This window comes from Diadema setosum, chromosome 1, assembly GCF_964275005.1.
Source record: "Diadema setosum chromosome 1, eeDiaSeto1, whole genome shotgun sequence".
Lineage (NCBI taxonomy): Eukaryota > Metazoa > Echinodermata > Echinoidea > Diadematoida > Diadematidae > Diadema > Diadema setosum.
In genome coordinates this window covers 17,750,147-17,774,193 of record NC_092685.1, presented here as the reverse complement: position 1 = coordinate 17,774,193, position 24,047 = coordinate 17,750,147, and the positions used below count along the sequence as shown (strand labels likewise).

The 24,047-nt window shown below is 39.5% G+C and overlaps 1 protein-coding gene across 1 annotated transcript in view; it reads right to left on the bottom strand.

Annotated features, from left to right (window-relative positions):
- LOC140234515 (autophagy-related protein 2 homolog B-like) overlaps nt 1-24,047 on the bottom strand; it is a 75,466-nt gene that overhangs the window by 5,627 nt on the left and 45,792 nt on the right. The window contains exons 15-41 of the mRNA XM_072314560.1: nt 23,854-24,039; nt 22,794-22,897; nt 22,065-22,228; nt 21,633-21,738; nt 21,091-21,277; nt 20,299-20,441; nt 17,018-17,190; nt 16,505-16,701; nt 15,751-15,901; nt 15,094-15,290; nt 14,447-14,634; nt 13,759-13,851; nt 12,908-12,978; nt 11,252-11,319; nt 10,606-10,782; nt 9,986-10,121; nt 9,059-9,306; nt 8,446-8,671; nt 8,050-8,092; nt 7,386-7,527; nt 6,711-6,878; nt 5,716-5,817; nt 5,134-5,203; nt 4,381-4,600; nt 3,028-3,097; nt 2,302-2,384; nt 846-967 (exon numbers count right to left, since the gene is read on the bottom strand). Of these exons, the coding sequence (XP_072170661.1) occupies nt 846-967; nt 2,302-2,384; nt 3,028-3,097; nt 4,381-4,600; nt 5,134-5,203; nt 5,716-5,817; nt 6,711-6,878; nt 7,386-7,527; nt 8,050-8,092; nt 8,446-8,671; nt 9,059-9,306; nt 9,986-10,121; nt 10,606-10,782; nt 11,252-11,319; nt 12,908-12,978; nt 13,759-13,851; nt 14,447-14,634; nt 15,094-15,290; nt 15,751-15,901; nt 16,505-16,701; nt 17,018-17,190; nt 20,299-20,441; nt 21,091-21,277; nt 21,633-21,738; nt 22,065-22,228; nt 22,794-22,897; nt 23,854-24,039 (3,835 nt within the window). The remainder of the gene's footprint in view (nt 1-845; nt 968-2,301; nt 2,385-3,027; nt 3,098-4,380; nt 4,601-5,133; nt 5,204-5,715; nt 5,818-6,710; nt 6,879-7,385; nt 7,528-8,049; nt 8,093-8,445; nt 8,672-9,058; nt 9,307-9,985; nt 10,122-10,605; nt 10,783-11,251; nt 11,320-12,907; nt 12,979-13,758; nt 13,852-14,446; nt 14,635-15,093; nt 15,291-15,750; nt 15,902-16,504; nt 16,702-17,017; nt 17,191-20,298; nt 20,442-21,090; nt 21,278-21,632; nt 21,739-22,064; nt 22,229-22,793; nt 22,898-23,853; nt 24,040-24,047) is intronic.

Here is a 24,047-nt window from a genome sequence, read left to right as displayed (position 1 = left end):
GACAAGGATCTATTCTAGGCATTATATAAAACAAATAATAAATGTTTTTCATTTGTGCAATGCACAAAAAATTTCATTCGGTGAAAGATGAAATCATTGATCCATTCAACTTGGCTGCGCCTCATTGAACGGATCATTTCATCTTTCATCTCATGAAATAGTCTGTCCATTGCACTCATAAACATTCATTATTTGTATATCATTAGATATATCTCAACAATCAACTACCATTAAGTGAAAGTATATCTTTCATTTAAAAAAATAAAAAATTATAAAAATGGTAAAGGAAAATTTTGGTTATCCAATGCAACTTAGATTGATTTAGTTTGCTTATTTGTTTGTTTATCTTGTTTTGTTTTCATTTTTCCCCTCCTATTCAAGATAAAACGGCTGGAAAGCCCATATTCAGCTGCACTATCATAGTGCTGCTTGTCTTCCATGAGGACCAGTTGTCGGTATTCTGTGGACTTGGGTGGACCACTTCAAAGGGCTAAGCACTTTGCTCTTTGCGATGAATGAATGAATGAAGCAGGATATTTACATGTGTGGGTTGTGACTCTCTCACACATAGGGCCTCAGTCTTACGTCCTATTAATGTCACATTTGCTCCTATAGAAGAATCTTGAGATCACTTATTACCCATCTCCAGGTTGCAATTAGTCAAGTCATTGTGTTATGATATCATAATCATTTGCAAATCTAGATATGATATGACAAAACAAACAAGCAAATGGACAAATACAAGCACACAGCATTTCAAATTGTGACATAATGAAAATTTTGGTTTTAGTAGTCTTGCAAATGGGGAACTGCCTGATTGCATGAGAAAGACGTTTGTAACTTACACAGCTGCACAAAGGAATGCATTGGTCCCACACCTCCCAGCACACGAGGGAGCTGTGACTTTTTGATGTCCTGGGCCCACTCATTGAAGGCATAGAGGAGTAACCTGTCCACACCTAACAACCTGCATCATCATAAAGAGCATATACAGTAGAGGGTTACAATGACAAACACGAAGAGCAGGATGAAATCAGGACACATATCTGGTCATGTTTACATCATATCACTCTCAACACGACACATGGTATGGAAAAGTGCTTCATATCATATCATGGTAACACATTCAAGGAGATACATCATCTGTCTTACCTACATATCAAACTATCAAAAATGATTATAGGCCTTCCCTCCTAACACTTCTACTATATATTCACGTAGCATAAAATATTTTCTTGACTTGGATAAAGAAAAGAAAAATGTCTTTAGAGTCTGCTTTTCAGCAGTGTCTTGATGCAGCTTTCCTGCTTAAATGTAAGTAAGAAAATTATTTTAATATACAAACTAGAAAAGCACTCTGAGAGCGCAGACCTCCGCCAAGCAGTTACTTTCCATCCATGATCTAGCTCTTCCCAAAGAGATTTTTTCTCCTCACTACCACTGGGGAAAAGCTCTTTGGGCTCTTCCACAGAGATCAGTGATTTCCACCAATAGGTCTACATACTGAAAAATTGCCTGATTTCCCAATATAGAAGCTTTCGTTACGTCATAAACCTTCAGCTGCACAGCGCGCCTCGCCCTAGCAGAAACTAGAGCACGCACTTTAGTGCGCGCATGTAAACCTCAATACGCGCAGCCTGAACTCCCAAGTTCATTGACCCTACCTGCCAAAATATCAAAAATCCTTCATAAATTCCCCCCGAAATTCTCGGATCACTACCAAAAGTTAATCGTTTGTTACTAAATTTGTGTCATTCTCAACCTTTCCTGCAAGTTTCATTCCAATCCGTTGACTACTTTTTGAGTTATTTTGCACACGGACAAACTAACGAACTAACTAACAAACAAAGCAACGGTAACGAAAACATAACCTCCCCCCTTGGCGGAGGTAATAAAGGACACTGGTGACATTTGAAGACATCTATCACAAGTCACATGATGTTTTGGGCTGTTCCAAAGTTATAGATGGGGGAGAATTTGCACTAATGTCTCATATGCTGGGAATTCTACCGCAATAAAACTTTGGCAATTTGCATCAAAATGCATTGCTTTTGATATGATGCCATGAACAGATGACTAGATAATCTCCATGCACACATATACAGATCCAACTAGCTATGGTAACAACAGTAACAACAATTTCTTCCACTTTTCATCAACACAGTGAAAATGTGATAGTATTTCTCTGCCAGTCAGACTTGCCACATCAATGACTGATTACCTGTAAAATTCATATCTTATCTGATGGAGGAAAAAAACACACACAATATGTCACCAATTACCAATAAGTTAAATTCTTACCCATGTCTGTGATGCAATCTCCTCAAGGTCAACTCTGAGTGGTTCAGCTGCCCCAGGCCAACAAGAAGGCCAAACAATGTACCCTAAATAGAGTGACCACAGAGAGAAAGAAGCTGGTCATCCAGTATCAAAGCTGTTATCATCATTCATATCTTCTTCTTTTCCAGGGATGGGGGAAATCAAACAGATGAAACATAATCGTAGCAAGAAACGACAAGTAATGAACTTTTCATTCATGGCTATTATAAGATATTATGGTTAGATATATAGATGTTTAATCATACCACTGCAAATTACTTTTAGCATGCAGTATAAATTAGGGGAAAGAGTCAATCACTCTAATAACTCAAAGCTAACCTTCTGGGAGGTGTTCAAAATGTGAAATATGCTAATCTCAGTATTCAATGCCATCAAGAGCTGCACTCGGTATCATAAAACAACATATTCATAAAACAACACAAGAAGCTTGCTATTGAAAACACATTTCAGAATAATAAATATAAAATCACAAACATGATAACTAAATTCTCAAGGTCTAATTGAACAAAAAGATCCACAAAACCAATTTAGAATTCATACATCTTTGCCATCTTTATTAAACTAATAAACATCTATTAAGTTTGCTACAGCTACCTGTAGAGAATAGAGGTTATTCTCTAAGCATGTTCCTGAGTTAACATCGTAAGTTTTTTTGCAAAGTTGAGCAAAGGGTGTGGCTGCACTCACTTGTTCCATGTCCACATGTTTGCCTTCATAGTCCAGTTTAATGAGGACATCAGGTGAGAAAACAAATGACCTACAAGAGAAAAGATTCACATGGGGATGCCAATGAGTACATTTTGCGCACTTTACCAGAACAGTCATCCTAGACAGCAGGGATGCCAACCTTGAAAACAGTGGTTTAGTATTTTGAGGGCTGAAAAGGTGTATTTTTTGTGTGTGTGGAACAACGGTAATCCTTCCTTTCCTGCAATAGATTAGTGTAATAATGCTATTAGAGACAAGCATATTTTCATAAAACCTGCAATATTCAAATTCATGAAATTCTTCCGTCGAGATGTTTTCATTGCAACTGATTGACAAATTGCCCTACATCGACGTAAATAAGCACTAAATTGCTCAGTGTTTTAGTAGTAGCCATGATAAAAAATCATAGGCGTACATACTCGTGCAGGATTCAAACCTACGACCTCCTGATCACCGGACAGGCGTCATCTCCACAAGACAACTGAGCTTTCGCCTGACAGCAAGTGTTGGTTCTAATCCTAATAGCATGCAGCGGGTACTGCTTTATTATTCAAATTCATGAAATTCTTCCGTCGAAATGTTTTCATTGCAACTGATTGACAAATTGCCCTACATCGACGTAAATAAGCACTAAATTGATCAGTGTTTTAGTAGTAGCCATGATAAAAAAAAGCTTGGTGGTCTAGTGGAGATGCACCTGTCCGGTGATCAAGAGGTAGTGGGTTTGAATCCTGCTCGAGTATGTACGCTCATGATTTTTTATCATGGCTACTACTAAAACACTGATCAATTTAGTGCTTATTTACGTCGATGTAGGGCAATTTGTCAATCAGTTGCATTGAAAACCTGCAATAATTTTGGCATCTCCGAGACAGCATGGAAGGATGGTGTGCGTGTGTGTGTGTGGGGGGGGGGGGGGGGAAGGGGGTGATGGGGAGGCAGAACAAAGAAACTTAAAACAAAAGTTTTTGCTTTGGAATGATAGCAGTATATCATTTACCAGAACATTCATGAATGTAATGGAACATTGATAATCAATGCTAACACTGCATCAAGACATTTACTTATGCAATTCATGGCATCAACTGGTAAAACTAGACTTATATTCTGTGAAGTGTGTGGTACCTTTTTTTTCTAATTTTTTTTTTTTTTTTTAAATGGGGGATACATTTCCATGTCAATGATTTCTCTTGTACAAAAACTATCAGAAAGATATCAACTAGTATTAGTAAATGGACATACAGATGTCCTATCTAGAGCAAGTACTTTTTAACTTGAGAAACTACTGCTGATTAACTGATGAGGCAGTGTAGTCACACAGAGTATCAGTACCTGAAGAAGACAGGCTGGGCAGGAACAGCGGACGATGCAGCCGTTTGGCTCTTCCCATCGCTGGGAGCACCGCCTCGAGATGGGCTGCCCTCCGTCTGGTGACCGTTGACGAGGGGTTTGGACTGGCTGGAGGGGTCGGAGGGAATGATCTGGGGTGGAGTGTCGGCTATCTTGACTCTGGACGGCTTCTTGGATGGACTGGCTGAGACTGGTTTGACATCTGCTCATGGAGAATGAAAGTGAGAAGGTGTCAAGAAATGGGTAAGAACCAACCAACAATTTCTTTAGTGATTGATGTGGCTGCTGCTAATCTTTGCAGTGAGTGAAACCGATTCACTCTCCCATTCCAATGGTTTATGAAAACCTGTAAATATGTATATACATATAACACTGCTTCTGTGGATATTGTAGATACATTATATAATCAATATCACTGAAAGGACTGGCCTCCACTAGCCTGCATGCTATTGCCAATCTTTTTTGCCAAAACTGTACTTTAACTACTGACTGTTTTGACTATGTCGACGGCGTTTGGTGATAAATTTCATTACATTCCATTTCATTTCATTTCATTTCATTTTATTTCATTTCATGATGTTTTCAGCTTTACAAATGTGTGATAATGACAAACAATTGAGCCTTTTATGAAATATAAAAAGTGAAGAGACAATGACAGCAATAATCAAAGGGAGAAAATGTTGCTCAAAGAGCAGCAGTTGGGCAACAGGTTTGAGTTTAATGAGATTGTCTGACCTGGAATGGGCACTTGAGTGGCTTTGGCAGACACCTCGGTGAAGAAGTCTCGCAGGAAGAACAGAGCATCCTGAGGGCAGACCAAATAGACAACAACAGAAATCAAGGAATTTAGCTTCACTTTCTGTCATATTCATACAGGAAACTTAACTAATTTTGTCAATTCTGAATCTATAACAGATAAGGCAGGTTAACCAATCACACACAAAGTGACAATCAAACAATATTTACAATTCCATTAAAGGATATTGACTCATACAATAACATATTTTCTGCTTTATGCATGTGACTGTATAACTTTAATATTGTCACTAAAAAGGAGAAACAATTTCTGTGTAAGCTTTGCAAATGAGGTGAATCAGTGGATACTAATGTCGGAACTCTTACAAGAATTGATACTTGGGTTGGAGTGACGCGAGCCGCAAATTTTACACTCCAAATTTCAGCATCTTCTGGCCAAATGTACAGGTACAATTCTAACTTAGAAATTCACTATGTCATCTACTGTATGCACAAAAATCACATAATTTATTTCACTGTCTCTACTAAAATTTGATGTCTGAAATCAGACAAAGCACTGACCTGATCAATATTAAACCGGAGAGGCTGCAGAGAAATCCTCAAACAGCACTCCTCCATGTCCACCTCAGGATCAGGTCGGATGTGGAGAGCTTTCACCAGCACCTGCAGGTCATTAGGATGGAGGATGCAAATAAAAGAGTTTCCTGTCTTAAAGGGACAATAATACAGCTATGCCTTGTAACCATATCAGGGCAATAACCCCCTGAGGATAATTACCCCCGGCTAAATATTGCTTAGTGATAAGGTTAGAGTAAAGATAAGGATTAGGGTTAGGTTTAGGGTTAGAGTTTGGGTTAGGGATAGGATTAGGTTCAGGATTAGGATCAGGGTTAGGGTAAGGGGAAAGGTCAAGGGTACTGCCCAGGGGGCAATTGCCCTAGACCCCTTGTAACATGAGCAGTTGAAGTGCCCTCATTCCATTAACTCTGCACAGATTGTTAATTCACTGCCTTTCTGACTCTAAACTGGGAGCATCTTTATACAACCATTCATATGCCATTTGGGCATGAGGAATAAGCTATCCTCACAAATAATGATGCCAAAATGCATGAACCATGGCTCAAATGTGTTACTTGATATCAGAAAAAAATGTTTGCAAACAATTTTTTTTTTCAATGGCAGAAAAGCTATTTCTATATTTTCTAAAAACAGACACTTATAGACACTGCTGTTAAACTGTCTCCATGCAGAAATGTAAAATAATTTTCTGTTGAGGAAGTCCGATGAAATCAAGAAATGACACAAGATGTGCATTCCACATAAATTACAAAACAGATTTTGGTTTCACTGACTGTTGTATCACAAATAGACTTCCCACACACCAGTGTAATGCATTCCCCTTCCCCCTCCACCATACAGCCCCAACATTTCAATTTCAGCTGTAAACATGATATAACAGCATTAGGACTTGTCATGATATAACATATCTTTTATCATAGCTATCATTTAATATGTTTCTCTATTCATGGGATGGCATGGATGACCAAAGCACCTACCATATTTGCATGTGTCCTCTTTGGTCTGGCCTCAGACGAGTAGAGGTACAGGAACTTGTTGATCTGGGATTGGGCCAGGCGATCTCGGACCTCGATGTCGTTGACCAGGAGGATCTGGCGGGATGACTGCTTGGTGTCTGTGGGGTATGTCTCATGGCGGAAGCGAACCTAGGGAGACAAAGAAGGAGGTACATTAGCCATTGGGTTCACATCTCTCTCAATTCTTTCAATCACTTCTCTTAGTCAATATTTGAATTGATGTTGTGAGAAGAAGGCTTTCATGTATATCTATTGCTATCAGTCATTACATTTAACCCCTTTGAAAATTGGTGCTAGCTATGGCTGACAGGGCAATCCTTTGAATAAGAGGAGAATGAATAAAAAAAAAAAAACGAAATAAAGAAACACTTCCTTGTTATTAACAGGTGCTATGCTATTCTACATCAATGCTTATTGATGTGTGATGATAAATGTACAAGTACCCTGTTGTAGAAGATGGCATTAATAACACACCCAACACAGCTAATTACTATTTTAGTGGTGAAGTATTCACAAGTGGTGGTGCATTTAAGCAGAAATCTGTGGCATACATATGCACGACAAGCTACAAACTAACTGCTTATACTCTGAATACATCTCAAATGCATAGATAGAAATGTATGGGCATTGTCTCACCTTGTTCATCTGAAGCTCCATGAGGACAGAGTGGTCCCTGCCAGGTCCTCCCCTCTCTTGCCACCTCATATTGGCCACGCTGTGAGAAGGTTTGTCGGATGTTCTTCGGAGAGGGGAACTGCTACCACTCCCAGCTTGTTGTCTACAGGGGCAGTATATGAACAAAAATCAGCTAGCATATAAAAACTGCATCATATCTTTTCTGTCATAAAATGATAATGCCTGAACAGGCAGCATATCAAAATGGCATCATAACATTTCTATTGTAAAATAAGGCTTGAAACAAGCTCATGCTAGAGCAAAGAACCATACAAAGGAAGACAAAATGTCCCCCTTAAAATTGTTTCACAAAACATAAATTGCTACTGTTAAATCTTGTGGAGGCCATCTACCCACAAATTGTTTGAAAAAAAAAAGAATGTGTACTCCTTCACATGCAGAATTTCATACATTGTACTAAGGTGAGGAAATGGTATTGTCATAAATCTTTTATTGATATAATTTTCAAGATATTTTACTTTAAAGGTGTAGGTCGATGACAGAATTATTAACTCGACGCTACAAACATACACTCAAATATTACATGGAGAAGTTTTGACATTCTAAAAAATGGCAGTCTTACTATACCCTTACCGAACAAAAACATTGATATTTGATTACTAACCTTGTTTTATCAAGGCCATGTGCTGGGCTGCCTGTTCGGGAAGCTAATGTTCAAACAAAGGGAAACAAAACAGCAGAGATTAATGAGTATAATGCACATTATCTCTAGCTAGGAAGCTTCAATCATTGTACACAGATGACTTATGTGGTATAATTGTTATGCCTCTGCCACGAAGTAGTGCCAGAGGCATTATGTTTTTTTGTTTTTTGTTTTTCCTAATGATGACAAGCAGTATTTACCCCAAAATATCTGCTGTGGAGATTAATATCATGTACCTAATGACCATGGAAAGAATATTCATAATAGACCGACAGTGAAAATATGTACAGATATGGTATTCATGATAAGGCAAGCTCTGACTAATGCATTTTTTTTAATGGTATGACCAAATCTTACCTGGTCGAAGGATACTTTGGGTTGTGCCTGTTGACTGGAGATCATACCCTCCATAGATGTGCCACACGACAGTCATCTCTTGCAGGGTATAGCGCATGGTGGGCGTGGGGAAATCAAGAGGGGCATTGAGCTGATCCCCACGGGAGATGGGAGGGGCAAAGTGATCTTGGTGCACTGTAACTGAGTCTTGGTCTAGTACCTTCACCTCTGGTTCACCGCTTGTTCTCTGCATCAAGCACAGTGTAAACATGTCACTTTTCCTAACGGATATAACAACTTAACGGATGGCTGTATTAAAAATGTGATGCTTTAAAGAAAATGTTTACAAGATAAAGATGAAATGAAAACGATGATGACAACAATGACTGTATTACCTAAACAAAGAGTGAATTATTGCTTTCTGTTCAATATGATCTTATCACTATTTCAGCCAATGAATGAAATTGCAGTTTCTGTACATTAAATTCAAGATACTGCAGATGTGGATCCTTTTACACACTAATTCAATCTTTCATGTCAATGTTGTTTTTTTCTTTAATTTCAGCTTTATACTCATGGCCTTGTGGTGATTTTTCAGTGACCTAATCAAACCCTGAGAGAACCAAGTACTCACCAATACTCCCATTCCTGGATCATCCAGCACGCAGAACTCCTCATCGTCAAATATTCCATCCGGCTCTGCCCAGCTGCCACCACTCTCTGAGGAGAGGCGGTTGGAGGCGGGCCTCAGCTCGGGAGAGGAGGTGTCCACCAGGATGTCCACGTCATCCTCATCCTCCAGCCCTTCATCCTCGTCAGGGAAGAGGAAAATCTCTGGCTCGGAATCAGACTTCTGTGTGCACATGATATGCACGACATGATCTGCACAGAAATGTAAAGTACGGACGTTCAGCATTTTGTGTTCACACATTGACATCTTCCTCAGTTGCTTTACTTTTCAGCAAATGCTGTACTCATAGCTTATAATTGCTTACATATTCCACTTATTTAGACTCTTTAGCTATTCAATCTGTAGGCATAACAAAGCATGACATGTTTATTCACACATCTTCATGACTCTTAGGAGAACACATAGACAATTATGCAAGCTTAGATTGTTTTCTATGCCATTTACAAGTCATCTGTTATATGACTCAGAGAGTGGCAATGCCTTTTTTCCTCATATGATCTAGAAACCCTGACAGAGTCCATCACATCACCTGAGTCGACACGGAATCTGGCCCTATAACATAGCCAAAAAAGCCCAACCCGTTTAAGGTTAAACAAAAAAGTTTGTTAAGGTATTCCATGCCAACATTGGAAATGATGCTTTTTCTAAGTGACTTGGTCTACGCAAGCTATTTCTTTGTGTGATCATAAATTCCACAAACTGTTACATCAGGCAAGATTACGCAATATGTCGCTTTAAAAACAGGTGAGGTGCCTAACCAAATGAGAATGAAGTAAGGTCATTTGTACAAATGTGCACAATTATGAGCTAATTATGGACTGGTTTATATCTGTGCCTTGAGGAGCACTGAAGAAGCAGAAGTCTGAAGACCTTTAGGAGATGCGTCGGGTGAGGGCGAGTCTCCGGTGATCTCCTTCATAGCCTCTTCCATCAGCTGTCTCATCTGGTCTGAGTGGGTGTGTGACACTGGGCTACCACTCTTCGTCTGCTTGGGGGACGAGTCCTCCTAGATGTGGCAACGATATATATCGACAGGGAAGGAGAAAATCTTTAGCTCTGCTAGTGATAGGCACAACTACAAGGCAATCCATTGAATGATCAATTAATACATATACATGCTGTATTTTCTTTGCTGGCACATAGAAATGTGCATGTGAGTTTATTGGAATCGAAATAGATAGTGACGCTGAACAATGAACACAATAAATTGCAACTCCATCATACTGCACCAGCTACAACAAAAGGGTGGCTGGTGACAGGAAAGGCACTGCAGTGGCAGTAAAGAATTGAAACTTTCATTTCTTTCATCTTCTGTGCATAAAAGGGAAGAGCAGTTTTCATACTGAGAGATAAAATACTTCAGATTCAGTTACTTTCACAAATATCACAATAACCTAGAAATATGTTTTTGCTACTATTTTCCCAGTTCATAGGGTAATTGGTTGGCTGTAGAAATATTTTGTTTTGAAAGAATGGTCATTGCGCCTTACCTTCACAGTCACTGCTACAGGCTGGACGTCTTGGTCTCCACGCGAGGACTCTGAATGCGTTGCAAAGTCCCCATCAGAAGACACGTACAGCAGGAGCTGAGCGAGGGCGCTACAGGAGTCGGCACATGTCCGCAGATGGACCATGTTGTTACTGACCTTGAGGTCCAGTTTGGGATTCTGTACAAAAATACAAGTATGATATGCCGCAGCTTTACATTCTGAAACTAGGTCATGATATTACAGATTAAATGTACATCTTTGGACCATAAACACATACTTCCACCCAATTGTTGACTAGTGGAAAGTGTAGCAGTTTTCACGGCAAAGATACACACTAACTGTCTTCATTCTCCAAAAAAACAATGTTCACAGCATCTGGTGGAAGCAGGCTCTCTCAATAAGCTATATATGCATTGATAATAACACTGGCTTTGCCACTATAAAAGCTTTTCAGGCAAATTCTGAGATAATAAGATGATTTTCAGCTACTTTTGGTACATCATTATTCCCATTGTCATGCAACATATTTCACAATCTAATAAAATTAATGTGTGATTGATACAGAAAAATATTTCAAAGGAAGATTAATTATACATTCTCACATTTTTGTGATGAGATATCTAAATCTCAAACGTTTTACACTTACCTTCTCTTCATCATTGCTCAACCTCAGTGAAAGCTCAAGCATTCCAACATCAACAACACTCACATAATCTGCAACCAGGAACATATAATTAGGAAGAAGGGGGAGGGAAGGAGAAGAATATATCATGAGAAAAAAGAAATTCATATTCAAAGCTGGAATATGGACTTGACCATCAGAGAGTGAAGAAAAAAAAAAACAGCAAATGAGCCATTGATAGAAATTGTTGTGTTGGTGTAACAAATCATTACATACCTCATAAATCATCAACAAAATTTAAAACAATTACAAATGCAGAGGTCATTTCAAGTATTTAAAAAAAAAAATTGAATACAGTCAAAATTTTTCCTGTCAAAACGTGTGTTTCAGATTACAGAAGACCAACAAATTAAAAACATGTGTAACCATGTTATTTCTGTTTTGCATTGGTCATTGCGTTACTACAAATTTAGGCTGTGGTATTTGTAAACATCACAGGGGATGTTGATTAAGGAACATTGCAGATGCATGATAATTATGTCACAGAAATGAACTATACTCTTCATATGGTCATCATCGTTGAAGGTGGTGTGTGGAAAAAACAAGAGACCAGCGGGTCTAGCGCTCACCTGAGTATCGCAAGTTCACCTTTCACGCAGTCACTAATCTAAATTATTCACAGCTCTACTAAAATTTGACCAGGCATTCTCAAGTAGAAGATGAAAATGTACAATAAAAAAAAAAGGGCCCAACTTTTCTAAGATTCCTTAATTTGGGGAGATTGGGGCCCCCTGGGGCCCCCTGGGTGGGGCATGGTGCCCATTTTGATAAATTGAGATCCTGACCCCCTAGGGATGCTACCTGCCAAGTTTGACGAAAATCCATCATGAGGGTTTTAGGAAGAAGATGAAAATGTACAATTCAGGCCCCCCCCCCCCCCCTGCTATGAACAAACTTGAAACTACGGTCATTAATGTACTCACTCATAGTATTATCTTAGTTCTATAATTTCTGATTCTAGAGAAGATTTTTAAAGATTTCTTCATTTTGGGGGGTTCACCTGGGGGCCCCCTGGGTGGGGCATGGTGCCCATTTTAACAAATTGAGATCCTAACCCCCTAGGGATGCTACCTGCCAAGTTTAGTGAAAATGGGTCATGGGGTTCTCAAGAAGAAGATGAAAATGTACAATTTAGGCCTCATTAGGACCGCTCCCCACCCCCCTCCCCTGGGTCCCAAGGGGGGCACCCCTGATTCTGCCATGAACAAACTTGACACTACAGTCATCAATGTACTAACTCATAGTATTAACTTAGCTCTATCACTTCTGGTTCTAGAGAAGAAGATTTTTACAGATTCCTTAATTTTGGGGGGTTTGGGCCCCCCTGGGGGCCCCCTGGGTGGGGCATGGTGCCCATTTTAACAAATTGAGTTCCTAACCCCCTAGGGATGCTACCTGCCAAGTTTGATGGAAATCGGTCTTGGGGTTTTCAAGAAGAAGATGAAAATGTAAAAAGTTTACGCACGACGGACGACGCACGACGCACGATGGACGACGCACGACGGACGACGCACGACGGACGCCGGACGAAGGGCGATCGCAATAGCTCACTTGAGCCTTTGGCTCAGGTGAGCTAACAAGCAAATGTTATTAAATAGTTCGTGTCCATTTTTTTCTCACCTCTTTTCAAATTAACTTTGGATTCATTGCACTTTTCAGATATGTACAGGGCAGCATCATCAATGAGAAACCTGCGTGATAAAAATGGGAAGAAAAAAATTCACAGCATTTGAATTTCTTGGAAGAAGCTAGACTCCTTTCACAAACAGATAACAAAACCCCACTGCTGAATTATGGAGAATTAGCAATGAAGTGCAGAATAACCATGGAAATGGTGACTAAGTGACACAGTGTTTCACATGATATAGTGATAAATCCAAATTCTACTTCTTGTACACATTTTGATCGAACATGCATCTACTTGATTTGAGTAATTTGAAGTATATCTAATTTCCGTCTTATCTAACAATTCAGTAAATTTGTGATATCACTGTGAGGGATTCTCCACTATAATTGAGAAAACAGAATATCGCACTCAACAATTACAAGCGCGCTTACAAGCGCATACTTTTGTCACTCATTTTTGTAAATAACTTCGTTTCGCATAGGCATGTACACGTGTACATACACGGTGACTGCGACTGTGAGGCTACTCATTCGTCTTTCACGGAAAATGGTTGCCATTTCTGTGCTAAATTCAAGAATCTGTGAGTACTAAATCTGTTGACGTTCGAGGTGTTGTATAAAAGAAATAGTGTATGGTCTTTACTCGTGCAATGGAACCAGATTTCGCACTCGGTGAAAGATGAGGTGCACTATTCAACTCGACTTCGCCTCGTTGAATAGAGCGCCTCTATCTTTCACCTTGTGCAAAATCTTGTACCACTGCACTCGTGACCATTCACTATTTGTATACTAAATAACACCACATTTACAACATATTTTGAAAGGAATGTGGCAAATCAACTCACCTAAGTAGTGATTCCTTGGCTTCATAGACAAGGTTACTTGATATACTCAGCGACTCAAGGAGCACGAAAGATTTCAGTGGTAGATGGATTGGCCTGAAATATAAATCAAATACAAACACATAATAATGAAATACACAACATACATATTCAGTAAAATTTGCAATATTTCTAGTTATGACTATCATTCATTCTTGAGTAATGAGTAAACTTTGGCTGTAGGATTTTATGAGTCCTACAAGACAGCAGCCACTATTTTGAAACACAAGAGGGAGTGTCTCAACAAATTCTTGCCAAACGCAATTTTCAGTCTCTCGTTTTAGCTAATTATGCACAGACCAGTCTATCCTCTCTCGTAATAAGCAATCGCTGCAATCTTTGTAACTAAGATTTTTTTCCACGTTTTGTTTCCTGCAAACAAATGTACTCAATGCACAGATTTCATTGAAAGTACTAGAGTGATATGAATGTTTGGCAAATTTCTCTTTTACAGCACACAAACCAGTCTATCCTTTTCATAACAACAAGACATATCTTGTGATGACAAATTTGTATGTAATCTCTCCCCCCTCCCCCTTTGTTCCAAAAATATCAAAACTGTTGTCAACTAAAACCTACAAAAACTAAATAGAATACTGTAGAAGGGTTTGTCAGTTGGACACACTGGCAGCGCTGGTGCCATTCAAGTCACCTGTAGTCCACACCACAGCCCCAGAAGTGTGCATGAAGCTGGGTGACGACCCCCGGCATCTCGTATCCCAGTATCTGCTCGTCCACCACGTCGAAGAAGTCTCCGATCTGTGTGATCCAGTGGTGCTCGGGTCTGCCGGGGTAGTACCGAAGGGTGGCGCCTCTCACAGCCACCGCACACTCTGCTGACTGTGCATACAGAGCAAAAGAGTTGACGGGGTGCATGAAAAAGGTAAAGAACCACGTCAGGTTGGCTCTCCATGCAAATATCTATAAATGATATGTTGCTTATTAGGCTTGTATGATTCTTATCACTAAACACATCTCTGTCCGCATATGAAGGGATCCATCTTAAATAATTCGCACACTGCCAATGCCCAGTTTGTTTCTGTTTTTATAAATGGTGAACCTTCTGTAACGTTCATCTCATCATTTCTTTCTCACTAGGAGATTATAACCATGTCCACCTTTGTCATGTACAATGTATTGCTGGAAAATGCACATATGTTTCATCCAAAAGCATCCCTATCTAACAAACAAACACTTCTTTTCAAGAGAACTATTCCCATCTCTACCAACCTTACTGTGTCCGTGAACCACATGCACGATAATGTGCAATTTCAATCCCAACAGGTATACTTGGCATACCTTTACATTTCCCCCTGGATCGAAGGAGTTCCTCAGGGCAATGGCTACCATGTGATGGCTGTTCCCTCCTTTGCCCACACTCCCTCCAGCCTTGGTGGAGACTCCATCATCAGACAGGTAGACACAGCACTTCATGTGGGGAGGGGCTGCCAGGCTGCTGCTGTCAAGGGGCTCATTGAAGGGGTGAGGTACACAACCTGGAAGAGCAATAGGAAAAGCGAAAGAGACTCAATTAAGTCATCCAATGAAGTATGATTACTAATTACACCCTGTTCGATAAGGGTCTCGCTTAATATTTCTGAAACAATAATAAGCACAATCTCAACTACACTGATCCTGTTTTTAAATTTTCACCAAACCATATGTTTATTCTTTACTTTGTGATGTTAGGTAATTACAGTAATGTCCATATTTTGCTCATTTTATTTGTGGAATAACTTACAATGAAAATAAGTTAGTGATATAACATAATGGAGGGGGGGGGGCTGTCAGTAACAGCACAAACCCCCTTCATTTCCTTTGCTTCAGGATATTTCTAGAGCATCAGGTACATTCTATCTGCGTAAAGAACAGACCGCTCCTATTGACAACATACAATGCTAGATGCAATGCCATGGAGATATCACGAGAATGTTGTAGCACAGAACTGAACCTCACCATTGTGATAGAGTGCTATCCTGTTTGCCTGTACGCTGAGGTAGCTCTCGTTCTCGTCACCCTTGTAGGCCGTCACCGTGAAGAGGGAGCCATCTTCGACCTCCAGCAGACACTCCCCATGGACATCTTCGTTCGGAGTCCCATCTGGGTGCTGTCGTATACAATGGACAAGTGGATGTGATTGATCGATTTGAATGTTTTTGTTTTGTTTTGTTTCATGTGACCACTAAGAAACCAATGGATGGTAAATATAGAGTACGAAATTGTGATCTACAACCATTCATTACCATGGAAACTGGTTCTACACAACCTTACCTGGCCTGAATATCTGTGAACACTGTTGTTGCTAACCATGCTCACACCTGCTTCCAACCCAAGCTATAATAAAAGACTGTGACATCATCACTTTCGTGGTACTCTATAAGCAAGCAACTGCAGGACCAATGGCTTCAGTTCTCCTCTGAAGGACTTAACAAGTTTTGGCAAGATGGGACAATTCTGCAAATGGGGATAAAATGTCTGAGACAATCAACTGCATTCACACACACCCCCATTAAACATGGAATATAATCAGAGAGCTACTGTTTGCTTGTACAAAGGCTGCAAGTGTAAGATACATTCTATGTGACTAAGTGCCTCTCCTTAGACACATAACTAGCATTACTTTAAGGAAAGTTACACCACAGTGTTCTGGAACAGAAAAGTTCAGGACCTAAAGTTTAATGACAGCCCACTTTGTACACTGGTAACTCACTTTGACGGGCATTCCCATGGTCAGTTTCCCATGGCTGATGTTGAGTGTGAGGGACATGTAGTGCTGACTGCTTGTCCTGGCCTCTGCATGTCCACCATGTCTTGATGACCGTTGGTGCTTGAGGAATGAGGATGAGCCGTGGTCATATACTGAGTAGAACTGTAGGCTGTCTGGTTCTTCTTCATCAGAATCAGAATCTGCACAGGATTAGAGAACGACAACATTTTGACTGTTTTATAAGAAATGCACAGCATGAGAATAAAACTAGACAACTAACCAAATTAAATGAAGAAACATGAAGAAGCATGAAGAATGACAAAGTCAAGTTTCCCTATGTAGCAATTATATCCAGCTGTGACTCACTTCCTTGAACAGCTGTAACCGACTTCTACTGTTTTCAAAATTGACCCCTGAAATACAACACGGTAAATCTACTTTCAACCATATTTGTACTGTCCTCGACACCATACTATGGTCAAGTGTAATCTGAGTGTAGATCAATGGGCTCCTTACCAAACTGCAGACCAGACTTGCACATGCCGAAGCTCTCTGCCATGCTGCTGCCAGCCAGCTGGGTAGCCAGGTCCAGCCCACCGCCGCCGAGACCGTAGCCGGGGTAGTTGCTCTCCAGTGGGTCACGGGGTGTGGGAGCAGTCGGCTGCCAGAGGAGCATGTCATTGGCAAACCTGGGGCACACAGATTATAAACAAATCATTTGTTATGTATCACTTTCTGTGCCAAGGACTTAGGGCAGGGTGTATAAGGCTATGAGGTTTCCTGTACCAACTGGCATGTAATGCACACAAGGGATTATAGACAACAGGCAATGGTTTTACATGTTATTTGCAAATGTGGGACTGGGAAGATGAGGGTATCATGTTTTAATTCTGCCATGTATTTACATTCTTGAAAAATTATGTTTTACCCATGATGCCCCTCCTCATCCAGATGTACATTACATACCTAGCAATGCTAGAGTAGAAATGATGGCAGGGTTCACTAGAAGAACTGTGTGAACACAGAAGAGATTACTGTGGGTACATGAGCCCATGCCTGCAAAATATCCAAACCCTCACAGACATATCATTGATGTTAGAGCGTGGGTTTCCACTATTTACCTGCCTCCGCAACACATGTGTTGGCCTACAGGAACTCACATTTTCATACCCATGTCTTTTTATTGACCTTATGGTCCATCTCAATCATCTATTACTAGATGCACTTCATCATGCATAAGTAGTGGTATCAAAGCATGAAATCGCTGCTGTTATAATCCATGACAGTCACTTTCTTTGTTGAACTATCAGAATTTACTTCTGATGTCGTGCAAAAATAAGACAATTGTTATATGACAACCAAAGTAGCATTCCCTACTCTGCAGATGCATATCAGCACCACTAAGAAGTAAAAATTTCATGCTAGTGCTATGCAAATGCTTTCTGAGCTATGTATTTAACATTGAGCAATCTATGAGCTACATACAATTGTATATATCATTGAGCAATCTGTGTGCTATACATCTCACATTGAGTAATTTATAAGCAATAAATCTCACATTGAGCAATTTATGGCCTACCTTTCACACATTGAGCCATCAGTGAACTATATATATTACATTGAGCAATCTACAAGCTATACATCTGACATTGAGCAATCCATGAGCTGTATATCTCACACTGAGCAACCTGTGAGCTATATATCTCATATTTAGCATATCATGAGCTATAAATCTCAAATTGGGCAGTCTTTGAGCTACATATCTTACACTGAGCAATCCATGAGCTGTATCTCATATTGAGCAATTCATGAGCTATCTTATCTCACACCGAGCAATCTGTGAGCTATATAACTCTCATTGAGCAATTCATGAGCTATCTCAAAATTGAGGATTCTTTCAGATATAAATTTCACATTGAGCAATTCATGAGCTATATATCTCACACTGTGCAATCTGTGAGCTATATATCTCACATTGAGCAAGCCATGAGCTATCTTATCTCACACTGTGCAATCTGTGAGCTATATAACTCTCATTGAGCAATTCATGAGCTATCTCAAAATTGAGGATTCTTTCAGCTATAAATTTCACATTGAGCAATTCATGAGCTATATATCTCACACTGTGCAATCTGTGAGCTATATATCTCACATTGAGCAAGCCATGAGCTATCTTATCTCACACTGTGCAATCTGTGAGCTATATAACTCTCATTGAGCAATTCATGAGCTATCTCAAAATTGAGGATTCTTTCAGCTATAAATTTCACATTGAGCAATTCATGAGCTATATATCTCACACTGTGCAATCTGTGAGCTATATATCTCACATTGAGCAAGCCATGAGCTATCTTATCTCACACTGTGCAATCTGTGAGCTATATAACTCTCATTGAGCAATTCATGAGCTATCTCAAAATTGAGGATTCTTTCAGCTATAAATTTCACATTGAGCAATTCATGAGCTATATATCTCACACTGTGCAATCTGTGAGCTATATATCTCACATTGAGCAATTCATGAGCTATCTCAAAATTGAGGATTCTTTCAGCTATAAATTTCACATTGAGCAATTCATGAGCTATATATCTCACACTGTGCAATCTGTGAGCTATATATCTCACATTGAGCAAGCCATGAGCTATCTCAAAATTGAGGATTCTTTCAGCTATAAATTTCACATTGAGCAATTCATGAGCTATATATCTCACACTGTGCAATCTGTGAGCTATATATCTCACATTGAGCAATTCATGAGCTATCTCAAAATTGAGGATTCTTTCAGCTATAAATTTCACATTGAGCAATTCATGAGCTATATATCTCACACTGTGCAATCTGTGAGCTATATATCTCACATTGAGCAAGCCATGAGCTATCTTATCTCACACTGTGCAATCTGTGAGCTATATAACTTTCATTGAGCAATTCATGAGCTATCTATCTCAAAATTGAGGATTCTTTCAGCTATAAATTTCACATTGAGCAATTCATGAGCTATATATCTCACACTGTGCAATCTGTGAGCTATATATCTCACATTGAGCAAGCCATGAGCTATCTTATCTCACACTGTGCAATCTGTGAGCTATATAACTCTCATTGAGCAATTCATGAGCTATCTATCTCAAAATTGAGGATTCTTTCAGCTATAAATTTCACATTGAGCAATTCATGAGCTATATATCTCACACTGTGCAATCTGTGAGCTATATATCTCACATTGAGCAAGCCATGAGCTATCTTATCTCACACTGTGCAGTCTGTGAGCCATATAACTCTCATTGAGCAATTCATGAGCTATCTTTCTCAAAATTGAGGAATCTTTCAGCTATAAATTTCACATTGAGCAATCTACAAGCTATGTATGGCACAATGAGCAATATATGTGCCAAATATCTCAAATTGAGCAATCTGTGGGCTATATATCCTCCCATTTAGCAACCTACGAGCTATATATCTCACAATGAGCAATCTATGAGCTATGTAATTCACATTGAGCAATCTATGAGCTACATATCTGACATTGAGCAATCTACAGGCTATACTTCTCACAATGAGCAACCTATGAGCTATACATCTCACATTTAGCAACCTATGAGCTATACATCTCACATTTAGCAACCTATGAGCTATATATCCGACATTCAGCAATCTATGAGCTATATATCTGATATTGAGAAATCTAAGGGCTAAATATATCTCACATTGAACAACCTATGAGCTATATATCTCACGTTGAGCAATCCACAAATTATGTACGTCACATTGAGCAATCTCATTGCTTGCAAGCTACCTGTTGTAGAGAGTCTCCAGAAAGGCCTTGCTCTCCAGGAGTATGTTAACACGAGGTATGTTGAGCTCCAGCACCAGTCTGGAATTGGAAGTAGTCTTCTTCACGAAGTCTCTGATCTCTTCCTGATCACCAGGCATGACCATCTGGACACACAAGTGGACAAGGGCAGGAAACGTGTGAATCAGGTTACAACTATTTTGACACATTGTTACACCACATTATAAGCACCTACTACATAATGTCTTCTTTTTTTTAAATTTGTAGTTTTATAATTCTATGCCGTTATGTCTCACCTTAGTGAACATGCACAAAATGTATATTTCTAAAAAACGAGGAGACAGGTTTGAGTACAGGAAAAAAAAATATCCTTATTAAGAGCAGCGTACAGACTGAAAAGACAAGTGATGAGGATGAAAACAAGGAGTTCAATTCAAAAAGCCTCACACAAACAGAGCTTGTTGAAAAGAAGAGAAGTAATGCATGTTACTGCTGTAAGTTCATTTGATGGAAAGACTTTGAATATTGCCAATTACATGGTATACTTTTCCCTTTCTTTCTCAAATGTATGAATACAGAAATGACAGGAGGAAAATTTCTCTGGGGGGAAAAAAACAAAGAAAAGCACTGAGAAAGTAAGTGAAAATGGCGGCAGATTCAGAGGAGCTACTGCGAAAGGATGTGAAAAGAACAGACACGGCAAAGACGGTGCACAGTGAGCTCCACAGAAAGGGGAAAAACAGAAACTTCACTACAATGAGATGAAATATATGAGGGCAGAATCTGCATTCATACCTGTTCACTTTCATACATGACCTTCTTGGAGCTGAAAGGGGATGGCTCCTTGTCTTCCTGATGATAGAAGCTTCCATTCTCCCAGGACAGGTGTCCATTAGTGGGCGTGTCTGGTCCCGACAGTCTCCCCTCCTGGTCCTCTTCCAGGATGGATGGCTGAATGGCTGGATTCACTATCACAAGTAACCTACAGGGAAGGTGATAAAATTGATTTTTTTTTTTTTTTTTTTTAATGCATATTAAGAAGCACCGCATATCATCATCTTTGGTTTTTTTTTTTCTTTTTTTTTTCTAAAACATCATCATTAGCATCAGCAGGCTGAGTGTTCACTAATGATATGTGACATAGCATTTGCTCTTAAACTGAATATCAGCGTTGCCATACACTGCACAATTCTGAGGTGAAGAATAAATTAAACTGTGTGTTATCCTCTACCGTACATTGTCATGGCAACTGTAATTTATGTCACCATCACTGGCACAAGCAACACAATCAAGTATAAACATTAATGCAATCTCAGCTACTTAATGTTAAGACTCACCTTGGCCAGTTGAATGTCCTGTCTGAGTTGCATGAGCCATCTGGCCGTCCTTCACTGACTTTGAGGAATGGTACTGGTTTGTCATCTGGCTGAAGTTTCAGAGATGCTACAGGACCAAATGGAAATAAAAATGGCAGTGCAATAAAGTTACACTCTTTGACATGGCACTGAAGACAAATCACACCTTTGTCTCACATTACCCAACTACATAATGAGAAAAAAGAGTGGATATGCAAGCTGCCTGGTATGATGGTGATTGTAGTAATTCTACATCAAGTTCTTGGTCTCATTTATTCTACATCTTCTGGGTCATTTTTAGTTGTCTGGATACTAGGGTTCACAGTATGACTTGAGATTATACAGTCTTGAGACATTTGTCAACCATGCTCTTACTAACCATAAAAATAACTTAAGTCTCTTCTAGTCTCTGACCTTTGACCTCTCTGGCCTTGGTTAAAAACTTCTGAGAGCTCCTGCTGTCCTTGAGGGACGTGTTGAACTCTGCCTCACTGATCTCCACTAGAAGCACTTCACTGCGTAGCGACCTCCGCCACCAGGCTACCTCACTCATCCTCCGCAGGTCAGGGATAGGGAACCTGTAGAGTAGGAGTAAGGGAATCAATAGTGGGGATAGTTTAGACCAGTTACCACAGCAACACACATCTACTTCAAAAGCCTCTAGTTTGACAAGCATTATATCTAAATGTAGTCACATAACAAATGCCCTGCTCTCTATGAAAAAGTGCATTTATGATTGGTGTCATCAGTTTCAAACGACTAATCCTAATCCCCCCCCCCTTAAAAAAAATAGAATCCTTTGACAGCCAAATAAAGCACTCAGATATAAATCATTTGAAACCAAAACTAGTTATTAAGTGCTCTTTTATATATATATATATATATATATATATATATATATATATATATATATATATATATATATATATGTGCATGACTGTTGAATACTTCATGGAAAAAACATACCAAAGTCACTTTCCACAGAATCAATTTAGCAGCATGAGAGCCAATATGCTAATGAATCTGCATCAACATCACACATGCCCTACTAAGTATGATGTCTTTTTGAATTGGATGATTGTTAACACTTATCAACTGGATGAAAATTATGGTACAAAGAAAGCACACATTAAATTGTCTCACCTAAGAGCTACCTCTGCAGACACACATGTCACACATATACTAGTCTGCAGGTCAGATCCACTTGGCATGTCATCAAGAGCTTGCTTGAAGAAGGCCTGTTTGTTCTGAGAAGGATGAGAAGAGAGAAACATTGAGGGGCAGTTATAATACATCACCACTCAACAGCAAAATGAGGAGGGTGGCATTGCCAAATGTAATAATGTCTCATGCATATTGAATGCAAACTAGTTTTGACAATACATTGGCCCACATATTGAAATATAAATCATCAGGTTTTTTTCTTTCCTTTTTTATTTTCTATTTTGCAGTTTACAACATGAATATATCTCACAGTCTCCATGAGTTCTTGCAAATTTTGATTCAATTTCAACAAGACAATCCACTGAAAGGTATACAATACAGAACTCAAGTATAATACCAAGCTGATTTACAATCATGCATAACTAAAGCAATCATGCATTTTTCCCCTGCAAATATTTTGAATGTGGGTAACTTACAGCTATATCTATCACTGACATGTATGTCTTAAAATGCACAGAAGATAAAGCTAGCAGGAAAGATCGTTCCAATGAGAATGCTGAGTAAGCAAGATGAGGCAGGAAAAGGAAATAAAGATTGTGGAGATGTAAATCGATAGGGAGCTGAGAGAGACTGTACAAATGAAAGAAAATGAAAGACAGCAAGATGGACTAGACCACATGGCAGGGCCCTCTGACAGAACAGTGGGAACACTAAAGAGTCTAACCTGGATAAAGAAGACCTAGGAGAATTTCATGAAGCATTTTGTCCAAAAAATTTTGTCACAGCCAGTCAGATGCAAGGATTTCAGTAGCTTATAACAGTTTTTCAGAAAAAATATCTCACAAAACGCTTCCCGAAATGTCTCCCTGATCGTCCCCCTGATCGTTATTATTCTTATCATCATTATAGAAAAGAAGGTAGAAAGCAGGAAAATATAGCTGAGAGTATCATGAAGATGGACTAAAGGGGAAAGAACAAACAGGAAGAGACAAGAGAAATTTAACAAAGGATGATGAAAGGGAGAATGCCTGAAACCTACTAGACTGGTGTTTGCCTGCATGGAGCAGTAGGCATGTGGACCAGACGTATCATAGGCATAGGTTGGCTGGGGATGAAGGAGCGTATAGAGACGGTCAACCAGGGACATGTCCACCTCACAGCTGACCGTGCCCAGTTCAACGTTGACATCCAGTGTTGGCTTGACCATCTGTCTCCTCTTGGATGACTGGGTTG